We start from the raw sequence: 27830 nt of genomic DNA on the forward strand, positions 1-27830 counted from the left end.
AATCTTCTGAAGTGTCATGAATTATAATTTACACAGCGAAGAACTGGGATGTCACAAGCAGAGCATTATTAATTGCAACTGAGGGATTAACAGGAGGTGGAGCAGATAAAGATCCCTAGATATCACAGTCTATTGGTACTTGATAAGTACTCAACTAGATAATGTTCTTAGACAAAGTTCTTGTCTCCATGCCAAAGTCTGCCCTAATAAATAGGGTCGGGGCATGGGAGAGTGGAAAGACGAAGGAATATATAAGGAGGCAGAATTGCTTTTAAACAGAATATATCTTTTGCCGCCTCCTGCTTTCTAAGAGGTATCAGAGGGTCTTTATATATGCATTGCATTTTTTAAACAGTAGGGGATATATTATCAGTTTACTGTTGACAGAGATAAAGCCTAGAGCAGGGATGCCAGTCTCATTCTTCCACTTCACAATAGCTGTCATGTAATGATGTTAATTTATATAGACTGAATGGTATTGGTAGTGATTTACCATGTTTTAATTCATTGTAATAACTATTCCTAACAATTGAAAAGAAACTCATTTTAGAGTAGCAGATCAATGTTCTGTACCCACTTGTAAATACTGTGGGGCAATGTCTGCACTGGGATTTTAGGGCTACCTCTTATCATTGCTCTAGCACAGGTGCAACTCCACCAGTGACCAGCATTGAACTGTGTTACCATGTCACCTAGGCCTACTATGAATGGGGTTAGACTGCAAGCTGGTAAAACACTGAAAGCCAGCCAGCATTAGAACTCCCACCATTGCTAGGACTGGCGCAGCTGTATCAGTGCTAAGGTAATGGAGACCCCCCCCTAAAATCTTTAGTGTGTATGTAGCCTGGTTGGAAAAGAGAGAGCTTCTGATGTTCTTACTATAACCGCAGTAACTTGGCCTTTATATTTGGTTCCATTTTTAGAATTACTTGGGCACAGTTACTTCAGTAAAATAAGTAGTAAGTTTTATACTTCATAGGACTCGGGCAGTATTCACTTTTGTCATATAATGATATTGATTTTATTTGTGTATATTATATGTAAATATTTCCTGAATTTCCTATTAAGTACAAAACATACATATTTAGATCTCTATACATTCTTTGGACTGAAGACTCAGATATCTCTAGGTGGAACTTTAGATTACTGTGAGTCAAAACCCTAACAGATTTGGTCTTGTCTGTAATTTATACATATGTGGAGTCTATCTAGAAACCTTGAGCCTAAGTATTGCAATTGATCTGAAATCAGATAAACTGTAACAGAAACCTACAAATGCTAATAGGTGTCAGCTGATCTTTTTTGCTATATTAGTAATATGCTGTCTAGTCAGTGCTCCGTTTGACACTTAAAGGCAATTTATTATCTTGTATGCAACTCAGTCAGTCTTCCATGCAGTTCAGTGTTCTCTCTTTTCTGTGTTAGGCACCGCCTGTAATGGCCTATCCTGCTACAACACCAACAGGAATGATGGGCTATGGAATGGTTAGTGAAATTTCCTGTTACTTAATTTGCCATATACATGGTTTACTTGTCACTTTTATTATGAGTTAGCTGCAAACATAAAGCATTCTAGGAGCAATATGTCACTTGGCCTAAACATGTTAAGTAAGTTTAATATCAATTTCTCTTGTTTGTTCTTCGCTGAATCACTCAATCCCATTTTTCTGCAGGAAAATAAACTATGGCTCTTAAACCTCATCTCTACCCATTTCTTCTTCACCTAGCCCCTGGATGACTTATTCTATACGTTTAGTGTGTATTGAATGAAGTAGTCACCAAGTTCCTTGTTCATTTTCCATTACTTACTAAATTCTCCCTCAGGTTTTCATCTTTCCATAACTCCGAGAACTCCCCTTTTTTAATGTCCTTATTGAGGCAGAAGAGTTTTATTGGATGACTATTAAGGAAATACTTAGAGCTATGTTTCAGGAGACTCAACATCATGAAGAAAGAAAACTCATGTAGTTGTATGTTGGTCAGATCTTTGTCTCTAGAACTTCAAATCTGAAGTAGCAACACAAATATATAGAAATCTCGCTCTTCATCCACCATGTATGCAAGACTGACTTGCCATATAATTAATGGTACAAGAAAATCTAATGGTGAAAACATCACAGTAAATTTATTACCGAGCCTTAACATGGATGCATCCCTTTTTTGCACTATGCTAGCATTGCTATCACAGTAAGTACTTCCTTGAAATAACAGTAAAAGGTGGAGACTTCCAATTGTCCAGTTAATCCAGATATGAATGGGACAATTCTGTGTAGATTTTAAGAGGAATGAGTGCCACATTACTTAATAAGGAAAGAGTTACATGCACCTGGGCCTGCTCCTGAATGGAGGGGAAAACATCTAAAAATAATTCTTCTGCTAAATAATTGAAAAATCTTTCTCACAGTTGTTTTACTAATTAATCAGTGACTATATTTATAAAAATGCTATTGTTAATTCAGGTTTAAAGTTTGCTTAGATAATTAACCATTCCTTCTGAATTTAATTCCCTCTGAACCCTACCAAAAGGCACCTGTCACCACAGTAGCTAAGTACCAAACACAGAAGGAAGGGTTCCACAAAAAATCCTGTATAGGAGCCTACAGTCCTCCACTTTATCCAGCTGTTATTACTTGTTTAAAGCTTCCATCACCTCAGCACGATGATGTGTTCTGGAGGCCTCATAATTGAGGGATGGACTATGTGCAATAGGAGGTTTCCTATCGTGTTCTGAAAACAGTCCAGATTTGTTCAGGATTGCCACAGCTGGGGATCCTTTTCCAAGAATGATCACCCTGTTAAACATCCATTAGTGGATAATTGCTATTGTAAACAAATTAACCGGGATAGACCTTTGCTGCATTTTGAGGTTAATAGTACCAGGATTTTTCCACTAAACAGTGGCTGAACTGTAATGTAAACACCCATAGTTAGGTCAATATGGTTAAAAAGAGAACAAAATTAATCCATATATTTTTATTGTCATGACTGAGTGAAATGCAAAAACACCCAACATTGATGTGGGGGAAATAAAATTAGAATTAATAAAAAATGTTACCACATGTGTGACTCTTGCGTCTGAACTCTAACCTGACACTATCTCCTTCAGAAAACCTAGACTTCTCGGTCAGACAAATTGGGAATTAACTCATTATCTTGATTTATATACATATTTCATCAGTTCTTGAAAGTGCAAAACAGCCACAACAATGGCATGTTAAATACTCATGTTGTGTAAGGTGACTTCTGCTTTCTAGTACCTCCAACATAATGGAGAGGGGAGAACTCTGTCAAAGCCTCAGTGTTTGTGGTCAGCATGTTTGTGGTGCTAACACAATTTCTTCATATATTATAAACAACTGCTTCGATGCCCCAAACATTTTGGGGGAAGATTACATAGAAACAGCTTCAGCATCTATACTCCAGCACAAACATGTTATCTAAAGTAAAGGTCTGCAATGTTCATTTTTAGGGACCCTCAGTTTATAGTCCAGTTTCAGAAATCCTTTCCAGTTTTATCAGGCCAAATGCTAAGAGTCACTCTGCCCTTTCCCCCCCCCCCCCCCCCCCCCCCCCGGTGTTTAATTGTGTTTTGTAATTCTATGCTGTTCTGGATTTTTTTTTTAGCCAACACAGATGGGAGGTGTACCAGTAATGACACAACCAACTTTAATATACAGCCAACCTATCATGAGACCACCAAACCCTTTTGGCCCCGTTTCAGGAGGACAGGTGAGTATAAATCCAAAATATTTATATTTACATGATCCTGGAAATTGGTTGATAGCCAGGCCACAAATAGTTTGGTGTCTTATTTACACCCTCACTGTTTGTTGTAATGATGGTTTTGTCCTGTAGTGTGGTGGCATGTGGAGTCCATTTCCATTGTGCTATATAGAAAAGGGATTGCTTCTCAGCTGCTTATTCAAATTTTGTGTCAACAAATTCCTGTTCTGCAAAAGTAAAGTAAAAGGATGGCATTCTCAAGGGTCAGTTCCCTGGAGGAGGTGGTGATTGATGTCTTTCTTCCCTTTTCTTTAGATGAATGGTGATAGTAACTATTTTTAGTCTTACTTTTGTGCATCCCCTTTAATCACTAAGCTTGTGTTCCACTGTATCTCACTCTCATGTTGTTCATTGCAGCTTCTCCTGGAAGCATATCATTGTGCAAACATGTTTCATGCCAGACTCCTGAATTGCACTCCAATGCTACCTCTTGTACTCTTAAACTCATACTTTTCACAAGTAAAATAACCCAAGGCTGATATAGCATAAGCCCTTTTATTATAGCTGTGTGTGTCAAAATTGCAGGTAATTCCAGAGGTCAAATTTGGGCACCCAATATAGGCTTTAGCAAATCTGTGAAAGATTTCAGCATCTTGTGACACAATGTAGTCCTGACTTTCCAAACTCTAGGAACTACACTCTCCCCATGCCTCCCAGAGATTATACTGACTCCTTTTTCTGAATGTGCTGAATGTACTCACTCGCCTATGTTAACTGCAGAGTTTAAAGCTGGCCAGCACCTCTAAACCAGTCTTGGGCTCAGAGAACTAATGTGCAGATTTTTAAAGCCTGGATGGATCCCCAGTTCTGCCAAACACCGTCTCTTTCCAAGTTTTTGTGTGTCCCCTATCGCACATGGGGGATAGATTCATGTTCTATTGTATGTACGTACATAAAGGATACCTAGTTTCTGTTGGCAGTTTAAAAAAAAAAATCTTGACTTTCAATGTTGAGTAATGGATTGTACCAAATAGGGACAGCCTCTGATTAATCTGTCACACACTGCCTGCTTCTGTACTCCATTGTAGACATCTGAGTGAAAAAGAAGCCAGTATATTATCCCCTTCAGTATTCATATTAGCTTGTCTGATGGAAGCCTTGCTTTGAAAAGTGAGTACAGGCAAATAAGTATTGGAGTTGGGTTGGTACCCTTTTTTCTCCTGATCTATGCCACTTCTTTAGTTTAGTCCAGAGCACGTTTCCATCTCATAAGAAATCTCATCCTCTTATTCAAGTTAAGATGGAATTTTGAATGAGAGGCTCTAAGGGAAAAGTTTTCCTGTGCTCTCGTTCCAACCTTTGAGAGGACTCTAAAACAAGAGAGGTTGCTTTGGGGAAATCATGTCCACCTCCATAATATTAGAGGACATCTAAATTTAGGGATGTCTGATCTTCACAGGCTGGTGGGATTAAATACTGAAGCTCTAAATTTTTACATTTCTATTAAATCAGTTTTTTGGTTAACAAAGCTAGCTTTTTTCTTTTAATCTGAAAGTAGTAGTGATCGGGGGGTGGGAGGGGCTAGAGCATACTCCTTTTGCTGCAGAGAACTTTGCCTTGCCTTTTTATCATTGATCACGATGGGCTATTTAAATATTGCTGTATTGTATTATGTAACATGGGGTAATATGTGTTGCCACATACAGAGAAATGCATGTGTGTGTAAATAAAACGTGCCTATACACAAAGTATCCATATCTTTAAATTACAGCGATTAGATGTCTGTCTGCCACTGTTAATATTGCTGATGTAGTGACTCTACTTGGTTCCCTTGCTCCTTGTGTTTAGGAACACTGCAGCGGCAGTGCTCATCAAGGAGAAGGGCCTCACATCGTATTGCAGTGCTTTGCCCCTCATCCCAGGTTGATCAGAGTAGCTATGTTCACATTCAGCCTCACCTCTTTGAAGTGGGGACTTCGGGGTAAAAGGAAGACATGATGATCTGGGAGGGACACTGTCAGATACAAATGTGGTTTTCAATCTGAAGAAATGTTTTCCCTTTCATTGTTTCTTTTGGACATATAACAGCCCTCTGTGTATAATCACTATCACAGTTCTCCTGTCTAGTCAGTCAGCATCTCTATGGATCTTTTATGCAGCATTAAGGATGGAAAGAGATGTTTTTTAAAATAGGAAAATGTAGCTATTAGGGTGCCTCAAAGATAGGTGTACTTCATTTTCTATTTCACTAAATTTCAAATTGACTGTCCTTTTAAAAGCAGAAGCAAACTTTACTACTTGCACATTTATTCTGTCACTTGAATGAATTCAGTTCTAGAGTAAACATGCGTTTAGATTTAATGTGAACTGTTAAAAGTGCAACCCACCCATTCCCACTGACATTGCAGGTCTTGGGGCTGGATTGAGACCCAGCTGACTGCCATAAAGCGGGGGCAATGGGGGGGGGGGGGATGAGAGAATGCAGTTGCAAGTGGGCAGTGTGCTTAATCTGGTGATTTGTAGGTTTCCTTTAACCCTCATACTGGACTACAAATCACCCAGCTATTTCTGTATTGGGGTCTTGGAGACCCACAGTATGTCAGAATTGGGGGGGGGGGGGGGGGGGACACATGGATGCATTTAAAACTGACTTTTTTATAACCAGTGAACTATAAAACTATGAACAAGTTAAAACTTCGATAGATTCAGAAGCACACTACACAGCATTTATGTTGGGTTTAACTGACCCCAGGATGTTTTTGACAAATTGCATTTTTGATGTGTTTTTCTGTCTCCTTCTCTGGAACAGATGTAACAACTTCCTCGTTTTTCAGGCTCTGGGTCAGTGACCAGCACACTAGACACTTCTTCCCTAGAGCCCTGAGGCAAGGCTGCAGTGATTCTCTCCTGCACCAGGGTCTGCACCATTTCTGTACCCAGGTCCCTGGGAAACAGCCGGGTCTTACTCAAAGATTTGTTATGCCACGTGAGATTCAGCAAAATCCAAACTGTATGTGCATTCAGACATGCAATGTGCATGTGCAATGCAGTGGTGAATCTTTGTCCCAGCAACAGCATCTGCCAAATGTGGGTTTGCCAAAAAAATGTATTGACAATTGTGGCTTCCCCAGAAAACTCATCCTAGCAAGCATAGGTGTCCCAGAAAATCAGTTTGATGGTCTCTTCTGGAGACTATTGTGATAATACCTGATATGTGAGGCAGATGTTATCTGCGTTATTGCAAATCACCAAGACCCTTTTGTGGTATTTTTTTGAAAAACAAAAACCACTGAAACTATGGGAAAAACAATGCTGAAAGATTCATGTACTCGTATCATAACTGCTGCCTCAAAATAAAAACAATCTGATGCTGGAATACCTGCGTAATTAATTTGAGGTCTAACTGACCCCAATAACCTTTTGTGACTTTTTTTGCTATGCTAAAACCACAACAGGTATACAGACAAAACCAGTGCTAACAGTTGTTCTCATCATGCTTTGAGAATACTTAAAGAAAGAAAAGGCACTGGTTTGCTTATCATGTTTTACTTAAATTTTTGTACGTTTGGGGTCCAAGAGATCCCCGAAGACCTTGGAAGTGTAGTACTTTCATTTTCCCCAGTGATTAACATTGAAGGGTCTAACTGACCCCATTACCTTTTTAATGACTTTTTTTCCCCAAAACCTCAGCAGGTAGGATGATAAAACCAATGCAGAAAGATGGACCTCACCCTAGTTTGGGAATACTTAATGTGTGAGGAGGCACAGGTTTGGCATGAAAATTTTTATTTCCTTTTTTGTGTGTTGGGGTCATATAGACAAAACATTAGGAGTTGCAGTTCCTTCAGAAACTATTGATTTTACTGGAAACACATCCTTTTGTTAGGCATTTACTGTGCAACTAAAGAGAGTCTGACACTGGCCCAATCACATCTGTTTGCAGTTGCTGAGTTTTAAATAAGTCTGAGATCAATAAAATCTTAGAAGGAACACAAAGGCTTGTTGTGGGGGCCTCTTCACCATGCTAAATAGGGACAGTGTTGGCTGTAGATATTTAAATAATTCCTGAGTTTGACTATAATAGTCTGTTACACTAGAAAGATTGTATATTTAGAGTTTCAATGATCATTTCTATATTTGGGCTTAGTTTTCATAAGATCCTTTTATGGTGATATGTTGGCAGTGGTTTTGTTAGCTGAGCTGCACAATTGGATTGCTCTGAAGTGAGGCTTATTGCTTGTTAACAATTTATTGTGTTGCAAAATAAGCTATTGGTTGATGCATACTAGGCCACAGTCAGTGCCATGAAGGTGATACCCACTGCCTTTGGTCACAAGATGTATTAGACAAATACCTTGAACACTTTGCTCCCTGCTTTCCCTGTCCATTTGTATGTTCATTCTTCACAACCTTTTCTCCCTTCCTCCATTCCTCTTCCCTTAAAGCACACTAATCCAAATATCTATTTTGGCTTTTACCTTCTATACAGCACTTGGAAAACTGCTTCAAAGTAGTCACCATAAGGCCACTCATTAATGAATTGTTTGGGCAATATGCCTATCTAATTATTGGCCCATTAGCAAAAATATCTCAGTTTTTAATTAGATAATAGTACTGATCTTACCATTAGATGAAATAGCAAACAAGCCAAATGTTAGGGTTTAGAATTATTTGCTCTTAAAAGTGCCTTCCATGGGAGGGACGGGACCTATTCTCCCCAAAACACTTTTTTTCCCCAGTTTACTTTAGAAAATTATAATTTATATTCCCTGAAAGATTCTGGTGACTGGAGAAGTGATGAAAGTCTGACATCAGTCAAAACAATGTAAGCTGAGTAATTGAGCAAGAAAGTAATTTTTACTTAAACTGTTTTATTGGTTGGTTTTATACCTATTAAACTTCATTGACTAATGAACAGATTGGAGCCAGGATATCTTGGTTAAAAATTGAACTCCCCTTCTCTTGAAGTAAGGAGTGAGAAGATTCACTACACAGTATTCTAGCAAAACCCTGGAAGACCAGACTTGATATTCCTGTTGCCTATAAGAAAAGCAGAAGAGTAAAAAGGGAAAGATTTTTGTTTTTATTTAAACCTTTCAGATCGCCTTTATTCTTCAAACAGTAGTAAAAAGGCACAAGCCAAGCCTGACTTCTTAAAAATCTGTGCATGTCACTTTAAATAACCAAGTAGTGTATATGATGGTATAAACTGTCATTTAGTACAAAACATTGCGGAATCAGCATTATAATCTTCCATGTAATGTGCCACCACACTGCTCAGAAAACCTTCTGCACAAAAAAAAGCATACAAGAGCCTGATTGTGTTCGTGTCTTCTTAGTATCAGACTACTGTGTATTTGCCAGGAGTCAAGATAGTGCATTTGCAGTAACTTGGATGACCCCAACATACACGACATATAGCTATAAAAAGGGAAGCAGATAGCTCCATCTGAGTCTTAGTAGAAACATGAAAGGTCTGCTTCAGCTACAGTTAGGTAGCAAAACCCATCAGATATTTAAATGGCATTGCACTGTCTCCAGCTAGGTTGGGTTTTTTTATAGTCGAGCGCTTTTTTTAATTCCAAGTACCAACTGCACTTCACTTGTCTCTGGCCACTTCCATCAAAGTTGCTGCCAGTAAAAATCCTAGAAATTAGACATGATGCATCCCAATGCCCTGGAGGTCAGTGCAACCAATATATATTGACCATCTAACTAGGTCTGGTAAAATGTAATATTTGGGGACTTCAGTGATTTGCATAGAAACTAATTAAACTGGATAAGATTTAGAGTTAGTTTCTTTGCCCTTTAAACCAGTGTTTCTCAAATCATTATCTTCAAGCGTTGAAAATATTATTTAAAGAAAAATCCCCCACTCCCTGCATACCTTTACTTTTCAAAGCCAAGTATTCTGTCAAGCTCTCAAGCACACAGATATAATATAGGCTTGTTACATTGATATTCTTTTAACTCAATTTTATAGTAAATTCGGTGGGAGGAGGCTTGAACATTTTTTACTTCAAATAATGATTTGCCATTTTGAAACAGTTGAGAAGCACTAAAAGGAGATGCTAATCACAGTTTAGGACTGAGTTACACACAGCAGTTCAAGAAGTTGCTGTAGTTGTGCCATTAATAGTAACACAATTTAAGTTCAACACTTTTGGAGGAGCAAAGGTACCAGGAAACTTACATGGTGTCAGTACTTTGCCTCTATGGGCTGGTCTACACTGGCGGGGGCGGAATCTAAGATACGCAACTTCAGCTATGAGAAGTCGACTTATCTTAGATCGATTTACCTCGCGTCCTCACGGCGCGGGATCGACGACCGCGCCTCCCCCGTCGACTCCGCTTCCGCCTCTCGCTCTGGTGGAGTTCCGGAGTCGACGGGGAGCGTGTTCGGGGACCGATTTATCGTGTCTAGACGAGACACGATAAATCAATCCCCGATAGATCGATTACTACCCGCCGATCCGGCGGGTAGTGAAGACGTACCCTTAGACAGGCAGAGAATAAGAATCATCAATTTTCCTCATGGTAAAAGTTAAACAGCAGGATGCCTCAAGGTTGTGTGTTAGGATTGGAGTACATTGTGTAGTACATTTTACAATGAAAAGAGGGTGAACAAGTATGGTGGCAAAACTTGCAGATGACACAATTTAATTGAGTAAAGACGGACGAAAACAGTAACATCAGAAGGACAAAGAGGTTTTTAAGGTCAGGCTTGATGATTTGGTTGGGGATTGGTCCTGCTTTGAGCAGGGGGTTGGACTAGATGACCTCCTGAGGTCCCTTCCAACCCTGATATCCGATACTTCTAAGCAAATGGACAAAACAATGGCAGATGAAACTCAATGTTGACAAATGCAAAGTTATTCACATAGGAATAGTGTGAACTACATATGCCTAACTGGTTTCTAAATTAGCTTTGAAACTTGGGGAAAAGATCTGGGTATCATTGTGGACAGCTTAGTGAAGACATCGTTATGTGCAGCAATGGTCAAAAAAGCCGACAGTATCAGGATACATTAAACAGTGGGATGGAAAATGATGTGGAAAATATTACATCATTGTGTAAATCAATGGTATTCCCTTAGCTGAACTTACTATTATGTTCAGTTCTGGTCAGCCTATTCCAAAAAGGATATTGCAGTAATGGAGGGTGGGGTGGGGAGCATACAGAGATGGGCAATAAGAATTAGACATGGAAACACTAGAGTAACAGAGTGAAAAAATTGATTGTTTAGAGATGAAGAGGGGGCATGATAATTAAACAAAATAATGGATCATAGAGAGAAGGGAGATCAGGACTACTGTTCACCCTTTCTCATAATCAAGCACAAGGGAACATTCAGTGAAACTGAAAGGTGACACATTTAAAACCATAAAAGTAAAATGAATTCTGGCAATGTACAGCTAACCTGTGGAACTCATTGCCATGAGATCACTGTCAAAAGTTTAGCAGGATTCAAAAAAGGAGTAGACTTTAGTATGGTAACAAGAATATCCAGAATTCTAATAGTAAAGATTTTAAGAAGCCCAAGAGTTTTGGAAGAGACACAAACCAACTTCTAATAGTGAGGTTCAGGAAACAACTCTCTTTGTGGGCAAGTTATTCCACAACTGCCGCCTTTCATGGTTTTTTGCATCTTATCCTGCAACAGTTGGTACTGACCACTACTGGAGACAGGATTCTGGGCTAGGTGGACCACTGGTCTGATCTAGTATGGCATTTCCCATCTTCCTATGTTGTAAGTGACCCAAGCACTTTATATCAGCAAAAGTGCAGATTACTGTGGAGTGAATATAAGGCGATAATACACATCATTGGCAAAGAGGAGGGTTTGTGATAAATATAAGCTATAGTTGAAAACTAATAAGGATTTAACTGCTTGACAATGTCCGTGTCTGGGAATCCAGAAAAGAGATTTTATTTACTACTGCTACTAGAACTTGTAGGTCCTTAGCCCTTTCCAGTAAGAAGAGATGTTCTAGAATTCCTGCTTCTACAGGGGAATATATATGGAGATATACCTATCTCATAGAGCTGGAAGGGACCCCGAAAGGTCATCGAGTCCAGCCCCCTGCCTTCACTAGCAGGACCAAGTGCTGATTTTGCCCCAGATCCCTAAGTGGCCCCCTCAAGGATTGAACTCACAACCCCGGGTTTAGCAGGCCAATGCTCAAACCACTGAGCTATCCCTCCCCTCTACTGAGCTATCCCTCCCCCCTCTAAGCAAGAGTTTAGAGCCAGCATTTTAAAAAGTACCTTTAAATTACTAAAAACATTGTCTGGTCTAATCTATGCAGAAAAACGATGCAGATTTAATTAAATTGGCTTAGATACTGATTTAGTTAAATGGGTGCAATCCCCTTTGGTAGTGGACACTTGGTTCAATTTGAGAGAGCCCCTATTGACATAGTTTATGTCGGGAAGGTATAAACTTAATTGACATTTTGTAAAACACACTTGAAACCAAATAAGCGTCCACTGTGCAAGAGGTTTGCACTGATTCTGATTTCTAAACCAATGTAGTCAAATAGTACAAATTACTATTTAGGCCTTGGCTACATAGAAATCTTAATACTACAGTCTATTACTAAACCCTATTCTGTTAAACTCGCACTGGAGTTTAGAACAGGGTCAGAGCTTTAATGAAATATAGGCTGCTAGTATGTTGTTCACAGCCACAAATACAGTTGGTCAATGTGTAGATTGTAAAACCAGATGCCACTGCTTTCCCTGTGGTGGCTCTGCGTGGGCATAGGGAATTCCTGAATTCTAACCCCACTGCTGACATTCCTATTGTGACGATGAGCAAGCCTTGTAATCTCTTTGCCTTGGTTTGCCTAGCTCTACAATGGGAAGAATATTAGCCTGTCTCTCAGGGTGGGTGTCACTAGGCCTAATGTTTGTAAAGTGCTTTGAAGGAGAAAATCACTATGTAAGTGTGAAGTATCGTGAACCTGAGTTGACACTCCACCCAGAATTGTTCCCTTTACCAAGAGTAGGGTAACACCCAGCTTGTTTCCACATTACACATACCAGCGAACAGGTCTTCAGCTTCCCATGCAACCAAATGTCTGGTTTTAATAATCCATTTCTGTCCAGAATGCCTTTTTTAGATCCCTCCCCCTTTCATTACATTTTCTGCTTTCATATTCTGTCATGCTGAGACCTTTTTTCTTTCTTTCCCTCTCTCTGTCGTCTTCTCTACCAGCTGTCTGCAGCATCCAGCCCTTCCAGTCAGAGTCCTCACAGAGCCTCAGGAAAGGATCCCTTTGCAGAGCTCTCTCTCCAGGATTTCTTGTAAAACAACTTAGGTATTGCTCACTATTCTGGGGAGATGGTGGTTTTTATAAAGTGAAAGATCATTTAAAGAGACAGTTCTATTTTCTTGGAAACATATATAGTTCTGTAGTGATATTCATTAATACACTAAACAAGTTAGTGTCGCATGGGGGGAATTGTGGAAGTACCAACTGATTAGTGTAGTCCTGCTAGCTGCTTTGTTAAACATGACCAGGAAAGAATCATTTGATGCTTGCCAGGAGCTCCCTAGCCTTGCAGAACTTTATTTTTTTCTTGGAGCTTACAGAGCCAGTTCATGAATTATATATGTTAGACCCACATTATTGTTGAAGGAGTTTTATAGTATATGACTGGAAACCCTGAATAATGTGGTTTCTTCTTCGAGTGATAGTCCCTATTGTATTCCACTGAGGGGTTATACGCATGCGCCATGCACTCAGAGTCAGAGGTTTTGAAAGTAGTACTGTTCGGTGGTCCGCATATGCGCCCTGTGCCAACTCGTGGTCTTGCCTGAGGTGATAAAGGACATGGTGTGTCGCCAGCATCTCCAGTTCCTTCACATCGCCGCATGGTCCAAGTCAGAGCTTCTCCTCCGTTGTCCTTGTGATGCACTTTTCAAAACTATCCCTGGTACTCTTAGTAGTTTAGATTTCTTAGTTGTTCTGCATTTACTTTTTGTTTTCTGTTCGATTCTTCCTTTCGTACCGGATTTAGGAGTTGGGACGCGGCTTCAGCGGGGTTTCCTGCCAAACTTTACCTCTTCCCTCCTTGCGGGAAGCCCACATCGTGTCCAGGTGCAGTATCTGCCTCTCCTTACCTGTTGTATTTGGGAGAACTGGACTCTCCATCTCAGGAAACACCTTATGGAGTCTGCCATAGGATTCATTGGCCTGAACAGACGAAGAGTGCCTCTTCTGCCACGGAACCCCCATCAGGCTCTGCCAGTACCAGTGCTAAGAACCTCATGCCGGGGCCCAGCCGTGAACAAAGGAAGCAAGTACATAAGCATGGCAGTAAGTCTTCCTCCAAAACTTTGAGTTCCGGCCCTGAAGGATCCAAGTGTCACAAGAACAAGAAATGGCCACCCTGATCACCGGATCCACCAGTACCGATCATAGACGCGGCGACTTTGCCAGCGTCCCGCGAACCATCCGTCTCCAGAAACATCCGCCTAATACTGATTCCTCCAGCGGAATGGATGCCATTGACCCCTGGGAGACTCCGAGTTGCCCTGGATCCCCACGAGTTATTCGCACCGAAGGGACTTCGATGTTCATGACCACCAATCTGGGCACCAAGTCGAAGGGACCCTTCACCTGTTACGCTCCTGCTGACTCCCATTCTGACAGTCCTGATTGCACCACCATTTGGTGAGGTTTCTGACTCTTCTGATTCAGATGATACGGATGGTCAACACAATCCACCACTCCCATTCTGGAAGCATGACTACTGGAAGGTTCCAATGGCAACATTCCCCACCTTGCCTTACCTGCAGAGTTGGTTTCTGGCACCGTTGTCTCAGGCTACACAACAGCAGGGTCAACCAGGTTGGCCATACTGGAGCTCGTGGCCACAATATTCACCCTCCAAACAGTCCCGCTCGGTCCGGGAGTACTCCCCCACTTCACCACCACAATCCTTGTCAAGTAGGTGCTCCAAGATAGCACTGGATGATGCACTGATTAGCCCAACTCCAACAGTACTGATAGATCCGAAGAGGCATCCCTCATCTTCCCCGGATGCAGCCGCCTCTTCAATCCCGTTCTCCCCACCAGATGGCTATCGCCAGTTCCAAGAATTGCTGCAGAAAATAGCTAACACTCTATAGATTCCCTTAGCGGAGGTACAAGACCGTCAATGCCACCTGCTTGACATCTTCGGTACCGACGAGAGTGGTCTTGCCAATCAACTATGCCATCCTCCAACTGGTACACAAAGTATGACACACCCCAGCCACGTGTCCACCCGCCCAAAGGGGGCTGAAAAGAGATACTATGTCCCCACCAAAGGGTCAGAGTTCCTGTTTTCTCATCCTCCACCAAACTCATTCGTTATCCAGGCAGCCTCAGAACATTTCAAAAAATGCCTCCACCCCATCCAATACAACGGGTAAGAGAATGGACCTCATGGGCAGAAAGGTCTTCTCGGCGGACTCCAATTTCATATTTCAAACTACTTAGCCCTGATGGCCAAATATGATTTCATGAACTATGGGCGATTGGCAGAGTTTGCAGACAAACTACCACCACAGGATTGCAATCAATTCCAGGCAGTGTTGGAAGAAGGCAAGTTACTCATCAGATCCATGCTTCAGCAGTGGACTCCACAGACACGGCCTCCCATGTCTTGGCAACAAGGATCATCATGAGGAGGGAATCCTGATTACACTCCTCTGGCTTCCCCAGGAAGGTGCAAAACACTATAGAAGACCTCCCATTTGACTAATCACACCTCTTCAATCAGAAGACAGACAAGACCCTACACTCCCTGAAGGACTATAGAGCCACTCTAAGATCTCTGGGCATCTACACAAAAGCACCCAAGAGGACATTCTACTGCCCGCACCAATCATATAATTACAGGGCCCCACAGCTATTCCACCAATATACCTATTAGCCTCCTCAAAAGTACCCTAAGGTCCACAGGTCCTGTCAACCTACATCAATTGCCCAGCCATCAATGCAGTACACCCAAACGTCACATAAACGGTATTTAAGTGCCTTAGCTGTCAACCACTCCGTACACCAATGCCCATTTCATCTATTCCCTTCGGGGGGCGCCTCAAACTTCCTGCCAGCATGGAAAACCATAACGGGGGACAAATGGGTCCTAGATATTATCCAGAGCAACTATGTCACAGAGTTTACAGTGACACCTCCATCTCACCGTGCTCCTCGATCTGCATGCATGAAACACACACACAATGACCTCCTCCAACCAGAGGTAGACTCCCTACTGCAGAGGAGAGCTGTGGAGCTAATCCCAGACTCCTTTCAAGGAACAGGGTTCTACTCAAGCTACTTCTTAATCCCCAAAAAGACTGGAGGGGGAAGACCGATATTGGATCTCCACCTCAACTGCTCGATTTCCAAACCAAGATTTTGTATGGTCACACTTGCAACAATAATTCCCTCCTTTTAAAAAAAAAAAAGGCATCTGGTTGATAGATATACAAGATATCAATATACACCCAACTCTTAGAATGTTCCTGAGGTTCAAGGTGGGGACTTGGCATCTTCAATACAGGGTCCTACCGTTGGGACTCACCACTGCCCCAAGAGTATTCACAAAAGTTTTCTTGGTAATGGCAGCCCATCTCAGACGTCAAGGGATCCTTGTTTTCCCCTCTCTAGATGACTGGCTGATAGCAACACTGTACAAAGAAGAAGCCCAGGAGTCGACATCCCAACTGCTTCTACTCCTCTCCTCCCCGGGTGTCAGTGTCAACGTCAAAAAATCAACTTTAAACCCTACACAATCCCTGGAGTTCATAGGAGCTCTCATAAGACAAGACTTCTGCCTGAGCTTATCTACCAAGGGAAAGATTCCAGACAAGGATGGATTAATCACTTTGGTATCCTCCACACATGGCAGCCTGTATATACGTCACACCCTTCGCTTGCCTACACCTGCACTGCCTTCAGCTCTGGCTACAAAGGGTCTACTCCCCCATGCATCAATCCACACGCACACTGCTCCACATGCCATCAGAAGATTTCTCCTCTTTCCAGTGGTGGATGAACCCACTACAAGTCTGATCAGGGATGAGCTTCCTCCCATCCTTGCCCACCATGACAATCATACGACGCATCCGTCACAGGCTGGGGCTCCCACATCGGCGATTGCATGACACAAGGCACCTAGACAGCATGAAAGTCCAGGATGCACATAAACATATTGGAATTCCAGGCAGTACGCAAAGCTTGCCAGGCGTTCCTGCCAACCATCCAAAACCAACACATTCTTGTCATGTCAAGACAACACCACCACAGTCTTCTATATAAACAAGGGGGACAAGATCCGAGCCCTGTGTGCAGAAGCTATACACCTTCGGGTATGGTGCATCGCACACCATATTCTTTTGACAGCAGCCTACCTATTTGGCACCCAGAATGCGATTACTGATGTTCTCAGCAGAAACTTTTCAACCAACCACGAATGGGAGTTGCATGACTCTGTAATCATGGACATCTTTGACCAATGGGGAACCCTGGTGAGGGATCTTTTTGCACCCCATAACAATACCAAATGTACCCAATATTGTTGGAGGGGAGGAGTTGGAATTCAATCACGGGGACGCCCTAGTCCTCAATTGCTTGGACCAGACGAATTATGCCTTCCCCTCCTCCCCCCTTACCGCAAGTGATCCACAAGATCGGACAGCAGAAGGCAACAACCATCCTGATAGCCCCATTCTGGCCTTGCTGATTGTGGCATCTGCTTCTCCTGAATATCAAAGCACCCTCCAGTCACACTTTGAACATTCCCAGAGCTGCTGACTCAACACAATGGCAGACTCAGAGAGTCCCACCCACACACTCTTCACCTCTTGGTTTTTGAATGCACACCTCCACTAGTGCAGGAATGCTCTATGGCGGTACGAGATGTCCTCTCAAGCAGCAGGAAGGAGTCCACAAGGCACTTGTATCAAGCCAAGTGGATGTTTCACTTCCTGGGCTACCAAACAGGACCTTGTCCCTGAAGCAGTGGGCATCCCACTACTCCTGGAATATTTCCTTTATCTGAAGGACTCAGGACTGACCGCCAGTTCCATTAGAGTCCGTGCAGCTGCCATAGGCGCCTTTCATCTGCTGGTAGACGGTCATTCAATCTTTACCCGCTCTTTAACTGTGCGGTTCTGGAAGGGTCTCCTGTGAAAATACCGTCCCATTCAACCTATCGCCCCCAAAAGGACCTTAACTAGTCCTCCTCTTGCTGATCACCATCTTCAAACCTATGCTTGCTATCTCTCCTTTTTCATTGGCTAGGAGGGTTAGCAAACTGGGGGCCATGATGGCTAACCCCCTTCACCACTTTTCATAAAGACAAAGTCTCTCTACAATTCCACCCCAAGTTCCTTCTGAAGGTGGTTTCCCAAATCCACCTCACTCAACCCATACACTTTTACCTACTTTCTTCCCCAAACCTCATGCCTTGAACAAGGAAAGAAGGCTTCATTTGTTAGATGTTCGAAAGGCATTGGCTTTTTATCTTGAGCAAACAAAGCCCTTTCAGAAATCTCCCAGGTTTTTTGTTGCCATAGTGGAGAGAATGAAAGGACAAGCCATTTCCACCCAGAGAATTTTCAAGTGGGTCTCAGGGTGCATTATGCACTTCTATCAATTCCGCCTGAAAGGATTTGGGCCCAATCCACGAGAGTGCAAGCATCAACTACAGCTACACTCCACAACGTGCCCCTCGCAGACATATGTAAGGTGGTCACATGGAGTTCGGTACACAGTTTCTTTGATGGGCTACGCTCTAGTGCATGATTCTGCAACAGATGCTTTGTTCAGAGCAGCAGTCGTCCATTCCACAGGCTCCTCGCACCATCCTCCGACATAAGTACTGCTCGTTAATCACCCTCAGTGGAATACAATAGGGACCATCACTCGAAGAAAACAAGGTTACTTATCTGTAACTGAATGTTCTTCAAGATGTGTGGTCCCTATCTGTATTTGAAACCCACCCTCCTTCCCCTCTGCTGCAGAGTCAGTAGCTCTGCAGTAGAGAAGGAACTAAAGATGCCAGCAGCCCCCCCGCACCCTTTATCACCTGGAGCGAGACCACAAGGCTACACAGGGCACATGCGCAGACCGCCGAACAGTACTACTTTCAAAAGCTCTGACTCTGGGCACATGGCACATGCACATAACCCCTCAGTGGAATACGGATGGGGACCATGCATCTCAAAGCACATTCAGTTACAGGTAAGTAACCTCAGGTTGTTTTGGCTGAAGTGTAACTCCAAAAACAGTGATTCACAGAAATTATGCTCAAGCAGTGCCGTTACGAAGCTTGCTGAAGCCCATTAATACTAATTTTGCTTCTGTCCATTGGAAACACAATATGATTCTCCCTGTTTTGAGCTCCTTTTTTACTAGACTGCTGGCAGCATGCATACCAAACTCCTGACTGAAAAATGGGGGACAATTGTGCTCATCGAGCGGAGACCACCTGGCAATTATTTCAGTAGGAAAATTTGTGGATCTGTGTTTTTGCAACAGGCGTACAAAATTCTTATGAATATTTACCATCTGTGGTATACAATCTAATTGACCATTCTCACCATGATGAGAGAACTGAACTATTATCTGCTATGGAGAAATAGATACTACACCTGCTAGCTGTTTCTATACAGTAAATGGCATTGGAGTTTTCTTTTGCATCAACAGTGATGTTAATGTGTCTGCTTTAAATGTTTATATATAATGAAATGTGTGTGCAAATATAAACTACTTTGGAAACATTACCCTTTAAAAGTACTGATTTTAGTGTGCATAACCTAGAGAAAACCAAATGCTATCTTTCTAGAGTAAAGAGAAATAGGACGTTGAGCTTTCCTTTTGATGTCTTAGTGCTAGATTAGTTTCTGACAATGCTTGGGCAGTGACAATTTTGTGATGGCGACTTCCTTTTTCTGATCTTTTGGACACACAGTGCAACCAATGCACAGTAACATTACAGAAGAGTGCGTACTTGGAAAGAAATCCCAAGGGCTTGTATACAGCTTCATTCTTGCTGTACATTTTTATTTTGATCAGCATCTTTGGAACTTTTATTTCTGATAGTCTGGATATGGAGGACTTTCCATGTCCAACACATACTAAGGGATCAGAGACCTTTATTTCTTAGTAAGTCTCATTATATTGAGTAGAGAAAAGTTAACTTGGAATGTTTTTTGTCTTTCCAGATACAGTTTATGTAATCACGCCAGATGAGAAAGGAACAGCTCCAAAAAGACATGTGCTCAACAGCAAACCCCTACTTCCAGCAAAATCCAAATGGCTGTATTTTAACTCCTCTTCCTTTAAAATGATGCAGGAAAATCATGAAGGCCCACAAAGGAAACTGGGACGACTCTCTAGGAAAGTGTCAATACATGATATAAAGCCAATAATTCCCCTGATTTAAGATGTTCTTTTCTGGTGACTAACGCGTCAGTACTTTCAACTCCTATTAATATCCATAATCAGTAACATACAAAGAGAAGCTCTTATTCTGAAATTGTAAGATTTGTATTTGGGAATGCTGTGGGGAATGAAGATGAGTGTCCTTTACCATAACTCAAAACAAGATTTTCTTTGGGGGATCAGATCCTAACTCTTACTTCTGCAGTTACCTTTTCTTCAGTCCTCACAAATGTAGACACAGCAATGAAAATTAACTTTTCTTTTTAAAAAAATTATATATTCAGTTTGCAGTAGACATTCCTTATGTATTGTTTGTATTTATTTATGATTATCAATTTAAGTAACATTAATATTGTATCAAACTCCTTATGAAAATGAGTATGGATGTATACAGTACGTCTGATTTTTTTATCCACAAGAATGATTTTGATTCAAAATGCTTTTCAGCTGACATATAGAGCACTAACTATTTTAAAGGCCTGAATCTTATGAATTCTCAGTCTGTATGGGAATTAGGAAAGTTATAAAATGCATTAATCCTTTATAGTCAATTCTGTGCCTAGGATTTTGCAAGGGAACAGTTAACTGACAAGGAGAAGCACTACATTTTTAATTCAGCATTAGTGCATTGGGAAGGAACTTTATTGCTTTGTGCTTGGCATGTCATTATTTTACATTTGACATAAGGCCTTTCCAGAATGAATGTGAGGAATTGCTTTCACTTTAAGACTTTCCTTTTCTTTAAAAACTCTAGGAGGTATTATGTGAAAAAAGCCTTGATTTTCATTTGGCTAGTGCCATGTTTATGATCATGTACCTTTAAAAATAAATAAATAAATAAGGGAAGTAGCATCTTTACAAATGACTAGCAAGAATTTAGTTAATGAAGAATTAAAGCAGCACTGTTGATCGGTGCTTTGCGTAAATACATCGTAACTTTTGGGTCGAAAGGGGCCTTCAGAAGGATAGTCAATGATATGAAAGCAATTCTGTACATGAATTAAGCATACTTGCTGCATTGTCTCTGCAGATTCTATTTTTGTTTAAAATATTAAAATGTATGTTAGCAAAAATGGGTGGATTTTCAAATAAAATGCAGCTTCCACAGAACTTTTGTTACAGTATGAAAGTATGAGGTACTTCTTTTCTTTTTGCCTCTTAAAATGGGCAAGGATTATTGCTTTGTTTACTTACAGTACCAAATCTATTTAATTACATGCATATTACATGCTAGGAAGTGCACCAATATGAACCTGTCTAGATTTTTACACTGTGCCTCTCCCCATGGTGGTACAGCACCTTAGTTTTATTGAAATGAGTGAATACAGCCTCTCACCAAGAGCTGGATCTATTACTTGAAATCATTGGTGTCTGGTGTCCCCTAACATTCTCAAAATGCTTATAGCAGGCAACTTGATGCTTGTAACTGGGTAACATAGAAAGAAGCATGAACAGGCTTACACCAGTTTCCCTTACACAACTACCTCAAATGTTCCAGCCTTGGGCCATGGCTGACAAGCCAGAAGCATCTTGCTGAGACATCAGTCACTTACTTTGGAGACAGAGTTCCCATCATGAAAGCAAAGGGCTTACTCAAAGTCTAGGAAGAACGATGCAAGGGCCTGTTCATAACGAGGGGAACCTAGTAGGGCTGTTTTCAGCTGTTCTGACGTTTGCCCTGATGTTTAAATCTTGACCTTCTATTGGCACACATTGTAAAATGGCTACTACACAAGTAACTTTAAGGACTCCGAGCAGGGCTGAGCCAATATTATTCTGTTAGTATGCAAAGTGGACATATTGCCTGTACAGGTTGTAAAAGGTTTTGAATCTTTAGTATCCCCCACTAATGCACTTCTCCCAGGCTGCTACCTTCTACTTCAGAGATTCATTTGAAAAGTCTATAGCCCTTTGTTAGTTGCAAACAATCTTTAAAATGAAGTGTCTCTGATGTGGTGATGTCCTTGTTTTATAAGTAGGGCCCTATCAAATTCACAGCTGTGAAATATAGTCTCCCCTGTGACATCTGGTTATTATAAGGGGATTGCGAAATTACCACCCTTCTGCGCTGCCTTCAGAGCTGGGCGGCTGGAAAGCAGTGGTTGCTGGACGGGCACCCAACTCTGAAGGCAGTGCCGCCGCCACCAGCAGCAGCGTAGAAGTGAGGGTGGCATGGTATGGGGGGACATCACCTTTGGGGGGAGCAGGGACAGCTGTATGGGTGGGCACCCCCGCCCCACACACACACACACACACACAGCCCAAGGCCCCTTTAACCTCTGAGTGCTGGGGAGGAGCAGGGCTAGGGGCACGTTGGCTGGGAGCTCCTACCCTATGCCAGGCTCAGGCTGCCAGTCCTGGCCAGGCTGTGGAGGGACGGGACTTCCTCTCCCCTGCATTGGCTACTTCCGGGGCCGGGTCAGACCACCTCTGGCGCTGGCACAGAAGTAAGGGTGGCAATACCATACCATGCAACCCTCACTTCTGCGCTGCTGCCTTCAGAGCTGGGCTCATGGCCAGCAGTCTCCCCTCTCCAACTGCCCATCACTGAAGGTAGCACTGCCGCCAATAGCAGTGCAGAAATACCACGAACCCCCCCACCCCCATAGCCTTGCAACTCTCCCCTCCTCCCTGCCCCCCCCTCCCTCCCGTCAGGACCCCCACAGTTACAACATTGTGAAATTTCAGATTTTAAAAATCCTCTGACTATGAAATTTACCGAAATGGACGGTGAATTTGGTAGGGCCCTATTTATAAGGCTACGCCTTGATTGCAAAGAAAAGGTATGTTAATGCGGGTTGGCTAACTTAACATGCTAGCTGACAGGTTAAAAGAGCAATGAAGAGACAGCAACTTGCCTGAGGGTTCGGGTAGCCTGGGGTTGGACTGGAGCTGCTAACAGGCTTTAACTCAAACTGCTCCTCAAAGCCCCCTGTGGCTGCTCTCCTTCAGGAGTAAGCTGTTCTCATGTGCGTGGGCTGTCAGGCTGGAAGTTCTGAAGGCACCTAAGTGAGTTGCTCAACTCACGTTAATTTTCAATGAAGGTTGAGCACCTCATTCCCATAGGCTGGATTGTTTTATTGTAAGAGCAGGAACTCCTGCTGTAGAGCTGCCTTCTCCGTGCTGTTCTGTACATCTGATTCAGCCAGCAGTGGAGGAGATGATTGTGGTGTTACAGAGGGCTCTGATTCCTTAGAGACCGATCAGGCTATTTGGAAAAACAGAATAGCAGCATGCAAACCAGGGGGAAAATTTTAAAGAAACAACCTTATGGTATAAATTAGAAAATAAAAGCAGTCAGAGCAATGGGGCTTTCCCTTTGATTTTAAGTTATTTTGGCCAAAGTCATCACAATCTGTCTCTGGTGTAAATTTGAGAAATAAATATTGGACATCTCATTTATTTTCTTAAAAACTCAACTGTACCGAACACAGAACATGGGTGATAATATATCTAAAGGTCTTGCTGCTATGAAAACGCAGTCACTAGGGAACAAACAGATCGCAGGGATGTACTATATAAAATATTGGTTTAAGTAACGGCAATATTGCATGCAATAGATTGTCCCTGATAGCTTGAAAGAACTGTCTCCCCAGAAGCACCCTGTGCGGCACAGAAACACTAACTTCTTTCAGAATAGACAAATATTAATCCTATCAGATGGTCTGTCCAATCAGCCATTGTGGATGAGGCCCACCAGGCAGATTGTTGTTGCTCCTCCCCCAAGCTGCCAGCCAGGACAAAGATGTTAAGCCAGTGCACCTGAAGACCTTTTGCTCCAGGTGCCCACTCCAGAATAAGAAAAGTAGATGCAAAGGCAATGCCAGCCCAGAAGAGCCTGTTCTTCAGAGGTCATTGCTGGGCAGAAGAGGATGGAAGCAGGAGCGGGATAGTACCTGGGAGAAATGAGTTAATTACAGCTTGGGAAATAGGGCTGAAAGGGGATCTGGAACCCAAAGAGCCATGGGCCACAGGGAAAGTCTGTGATACAAGTGAACAGCAGACAAAGTGCCAGGGAAGGGGATCAGGAATAAGATAGGGCATAGTGCTGAAGTACAGAAGGGGACAAAGAAATGTAGAAGAGGTAATAAAGTTCTAATAGCACATTTACTCCTGAGTCTGACAGACCTTGCCTGACATCAGTTAGAACAGCTGTATACTGACCTTTGTACTTCCTCCCCAACATTAAAATAGGCAAGGCTGGTCAATGTACCTCTCTTTGGTTGGTGTTGAGATTGTGAGGATGAGACAGAACCCATATCATAGAGTCATAGAAGATTAGGGTTGGAAGAGACCAGAGGAGGTCATCTAGTCCAACCCCAACTAAATCATCCCAGCCAGGGCTTCATCAAGTCGGGCCTTAAAAACCTCGAAGGATGGAGATTCCATCACATCCCTAAGTAACCCATTCCAGTGCTTCACCACCCTCCTAGTGAAATAGTGTTTCCTAATATCCAACCTAGAGCTCCCCCACTGCAACTTAGAAGATCATAGAATCATAGAATTGGAAGGGACTTCAGGAGGTCATCTAGTCCAATCCCCTGCTCAAAGCAGGACCAATCCCCAGACAGATTTTTACCCGTTTCCTAAATGGCCTCTTCAAGGATTGAACTCATAACCCTTGGCCTTGTTCTGTCATCTGCCACCACTGAGAACAGCCGAGTGCCATCCTCTCTGGAACCCCCCTTCAAGTAGTTGAAGGCTGCTATCAAATCCCCCCCTCACTCTTCTCTGCTACAGACTAAATAAGCCCAGTTCCCTCAGCCTCTCCTCGTAAATCATGTGCCCCAGCCCCCTAATCATTTTAGTTGCCCTCTGCTGGACTCTCCAATTTGTCCACACCCTTTCTGTAGGCCCCCAAAACTGGCTGTAATACTGCAGATGTGGCCTCACCAGTGCCAAATAGAGGGGAATAATCACTTCCCTTGATCTGCTGGCAATGCTCCTACTAATGCAGCCCAATATGCCGTTAGCCTTCTTGGCAACAAGGGCACACTGTTGACTCATACCCAGCATCTCATCCACTGTAATCCCCAGGTCCTTTTCTGCAGAACTGCTGCTTAGCCAGTCGGTCCCCAGCCTGTAGTGGTGCATGGGATTCTTTCGTCTTAAGTGCAGGACTCTGCACTTGTCCTTGGTTGAACCTCATCAGATTTCTTTTAGCCCAATCCTCCAATTTGTCTAGGTCACTCTGGACCCTATCCCTACCTTCCATTGTATCTACCTCTTCGTGTCATCCACGAACTAGCTGAGGGTGCAATCCATCCCATCATCCAGATCATTAATGAAGATGTTGAACAAAACTGGCCCCAGGACAGATCCGTGGGGCACTCCGCTTGATACCGGCTGCCAACTAGACATCGAGCCGTTGATCACTAATTGTTGAGCCCAACAATCTAGCCAGCTTTCTATCCACCTTATAGTCCATTCATCCAATCCACACTTTTTTTAACTTGCTGGCAAGAATATTGTGGGAGACTGTATCAAAAGCTTTGTTAAAGTCCAGGTATATCACGTCCACCGCTATCCACAGAGCCAGTTATCTCGTCATAGAAGGCAATCAGGTTGGTCAGGCATGACTTGCCCTTGGTGAATCCATGTTGACTGTTCCTGATCACCTTCCTCTCCTCCAAGTGCTTCAAAATGGATTCCTTGAGGGCCTGCTCCATGATTTTTCCGGGGACTGAGGTGAGGCTGACCGGTCTGTAGTTCCCCAAATTCTCCTTCATCCCTTTTTTTAAAGATGGGCACTATATGTGCCTTTTTCCAATTGTCCAGGACCTCCCCCGATCAGAAGTTTTCAAAGATCACAGCTAATGGTTCTGCAATCACATCAGCCAACTCCCTCAGCACCCTCAGATGCATTAGCTCCGGCCCCATGGATTTATGCACATCCAGCTTTTCTAAAATGTTTAGGTATCTTTCTTTGGGGATAGCTGTGATGTCTGTGGTAACAGCCTACTATGCTCTTATTCAGCATTAAAAAGCATTTTCAAAAGATGAGTGAAGACTAGCATCTACTCTAGAAGACAATATGCTAGAGCCACTGGTCACTCACCAGTTGGTGAGGTTCTCTGAAAAGTGACTCTAAAAATGACATTATGGTGTTCCCAACTGATGGGTTCTCAGTGACTTCCTGTAGATTAAACCTTGAATCCAGGTCAGGCTGGGTTCTTTTTGGCTCCAACACCACCCATAAAGATTCTGCAGTCAGCAGTGAGTAAGCAGTTGTGATGGCCTATGTCTTGTCCAACAATACAGGCATTGAACGGGAGACTTCCAGGGCTAAAAGCATCAATCTCCACAGCTTGAACTAAAGAGCCAGACTTTGTAGTTATATCTGTAACAACTCCTACCCTCTGTAGGTGGGGGACACACAGAGGTGAAAGTAAGCCGGTACGGTCCAGTATGGCAAGAGCCGGTACACAGCCGACCGTACCGGCAGGGGGAAGCTTCCCCAGGCCAGTGATTTAAAGGGCCCGGGGCTCTCAGCTGCCGCTACCGCAGCCCCGGGCCCTTTAAATCTCGATTTAAAGGCCCAGCCTCTTCTGGTTGAGGCCCCGCCCCCGCTCAGGACTCCGGCATTCCAGTAAGTCCTTTAAGTTACTTTCACCCCGGGGACACAACACACAGCCCAGTGAGTTACCTGACCATGCTAATAATCCATGAGCCAGAATAGAAGGCCGCTTGCTGTCCCAGAGCTGTGCTGGCTGTACAGAGCAAACAGGAATAAGTAGGAGCTAGTTTTACTTGCTAAAGTTAGCAGATATGCTGAGCAAAATGATGCTATTTTTAGTCACTTCAGAGTAGAACGGTATTTGTGGGGTGAAGCTACCTTCCATTCTAACCATAGATCCGGAGCCTCTCACTGCTGCAGGGACCCCATAAACTCCATACATTTTAATGGAGACACTAGCATAAAGCTGGAATAACAGCGATGAATCACATCCCTGAGCCAAACCAACACACCTGCAATTTCCATGTGTGGTTTTTATTTTCTGAAAAGTTTGAAGCTGATTGAACAGAGAGATGAGGCTGCAGTGACTGAGATCTCACTTGTATGTCTCCGACAAACTTTTCCTTAGTCCCTCTTCACCCTAACTCCAGGATGGCTTTGCCTAGAAACTCTTCCAAAACTGGGGCCTTTGCCAAGGAATCCTGCTTTCAATTATAGTTCTGGTGGGGACTGTTGGCAGTGTGCATGAATTATAGCTCCAATGCAGTTTGAACACGTCATTGTCTTGATGAGGAAAGAGCTGCAGTAGGGAACCACCTCTGGGGCTGGTCACTGAGAACTAGAGCCACACTGGAGGGCAGAAGTGTACACGCTGGGCACGAGGGGGCCAAGAAGTGAGAGAGACAGACAGACAGACACAGGAGAGCAGAGGGAAGGAAAGAAAACCCGTCCAGTGTTCCAGAAATTGCTCGCTCAATAGCAAGCCCCCATGTCGCACTCTGTCTTCGTCTCTTACTGTGATAGCAAAAGCATGAGGCAAGGAGCTGCATGGTGGGATGGCACCTGGTCCATTGACAGGGTGGGAGGATCCCACAGGAGTGGGCTCTGCAACATTCATTCCTGTCACTGAGTAATTCTTACAGGCAGTGCCGTAACAAGGGCGAGGCGAGTGAGGCACTTGCCTTGGGCGCACAAAGGGGAGGGG

The 27830-nt window shown here is 43.0% G+C and overlaps 1 protein-coding gene across 1 annotated transcript in view; it reads left to right on the forward strand.

The window, feature by feature from the left end:
• Positions 1 to 21279, forward strand: part of PICALM (phosphatidylinositol binding clathrin assembly protein) — a 124368-nt gene extending 103089 nt beyond the window's left edge. The window contains exons 20-23 of the mRNA XM_065422919.1: positions 1426 to 1485; positions 3625 to 3729; positions 12945 to 13047; positions 19950 to 21279. Of these exons, the coding sequence (XP_065278991.1) occupies positions 1426 to 1485; positions 3625 to 3729; positions 12945 to 13037 (258 nt within the window). The 3' untranslated portion in view covers positions 13038 to 13047; positions 19950 to 21279. The remainder of the gene's footprint in view (positions 1 to 1425; positions 1486 to 3624; positions 3730 to 12944; positions 13048 to 19949) is intronic.
• Positions 21280 to 27830: the final 6551 nt, after the last annotated feature.

The sequence above is a fragment of the Emys orbicularis genome, chromosome 1, assembly GCF_028017835.1.
Source record: "Emys orbicularis isolate rEmyOrb1 chromosome 1, rEmyOrb1.hap1, whole genome shotgun sequence".
NCBI lineage: Eukaryota > Metazoa > Chordata > Testudines > Emydidae > Emys > Emys orbicularis.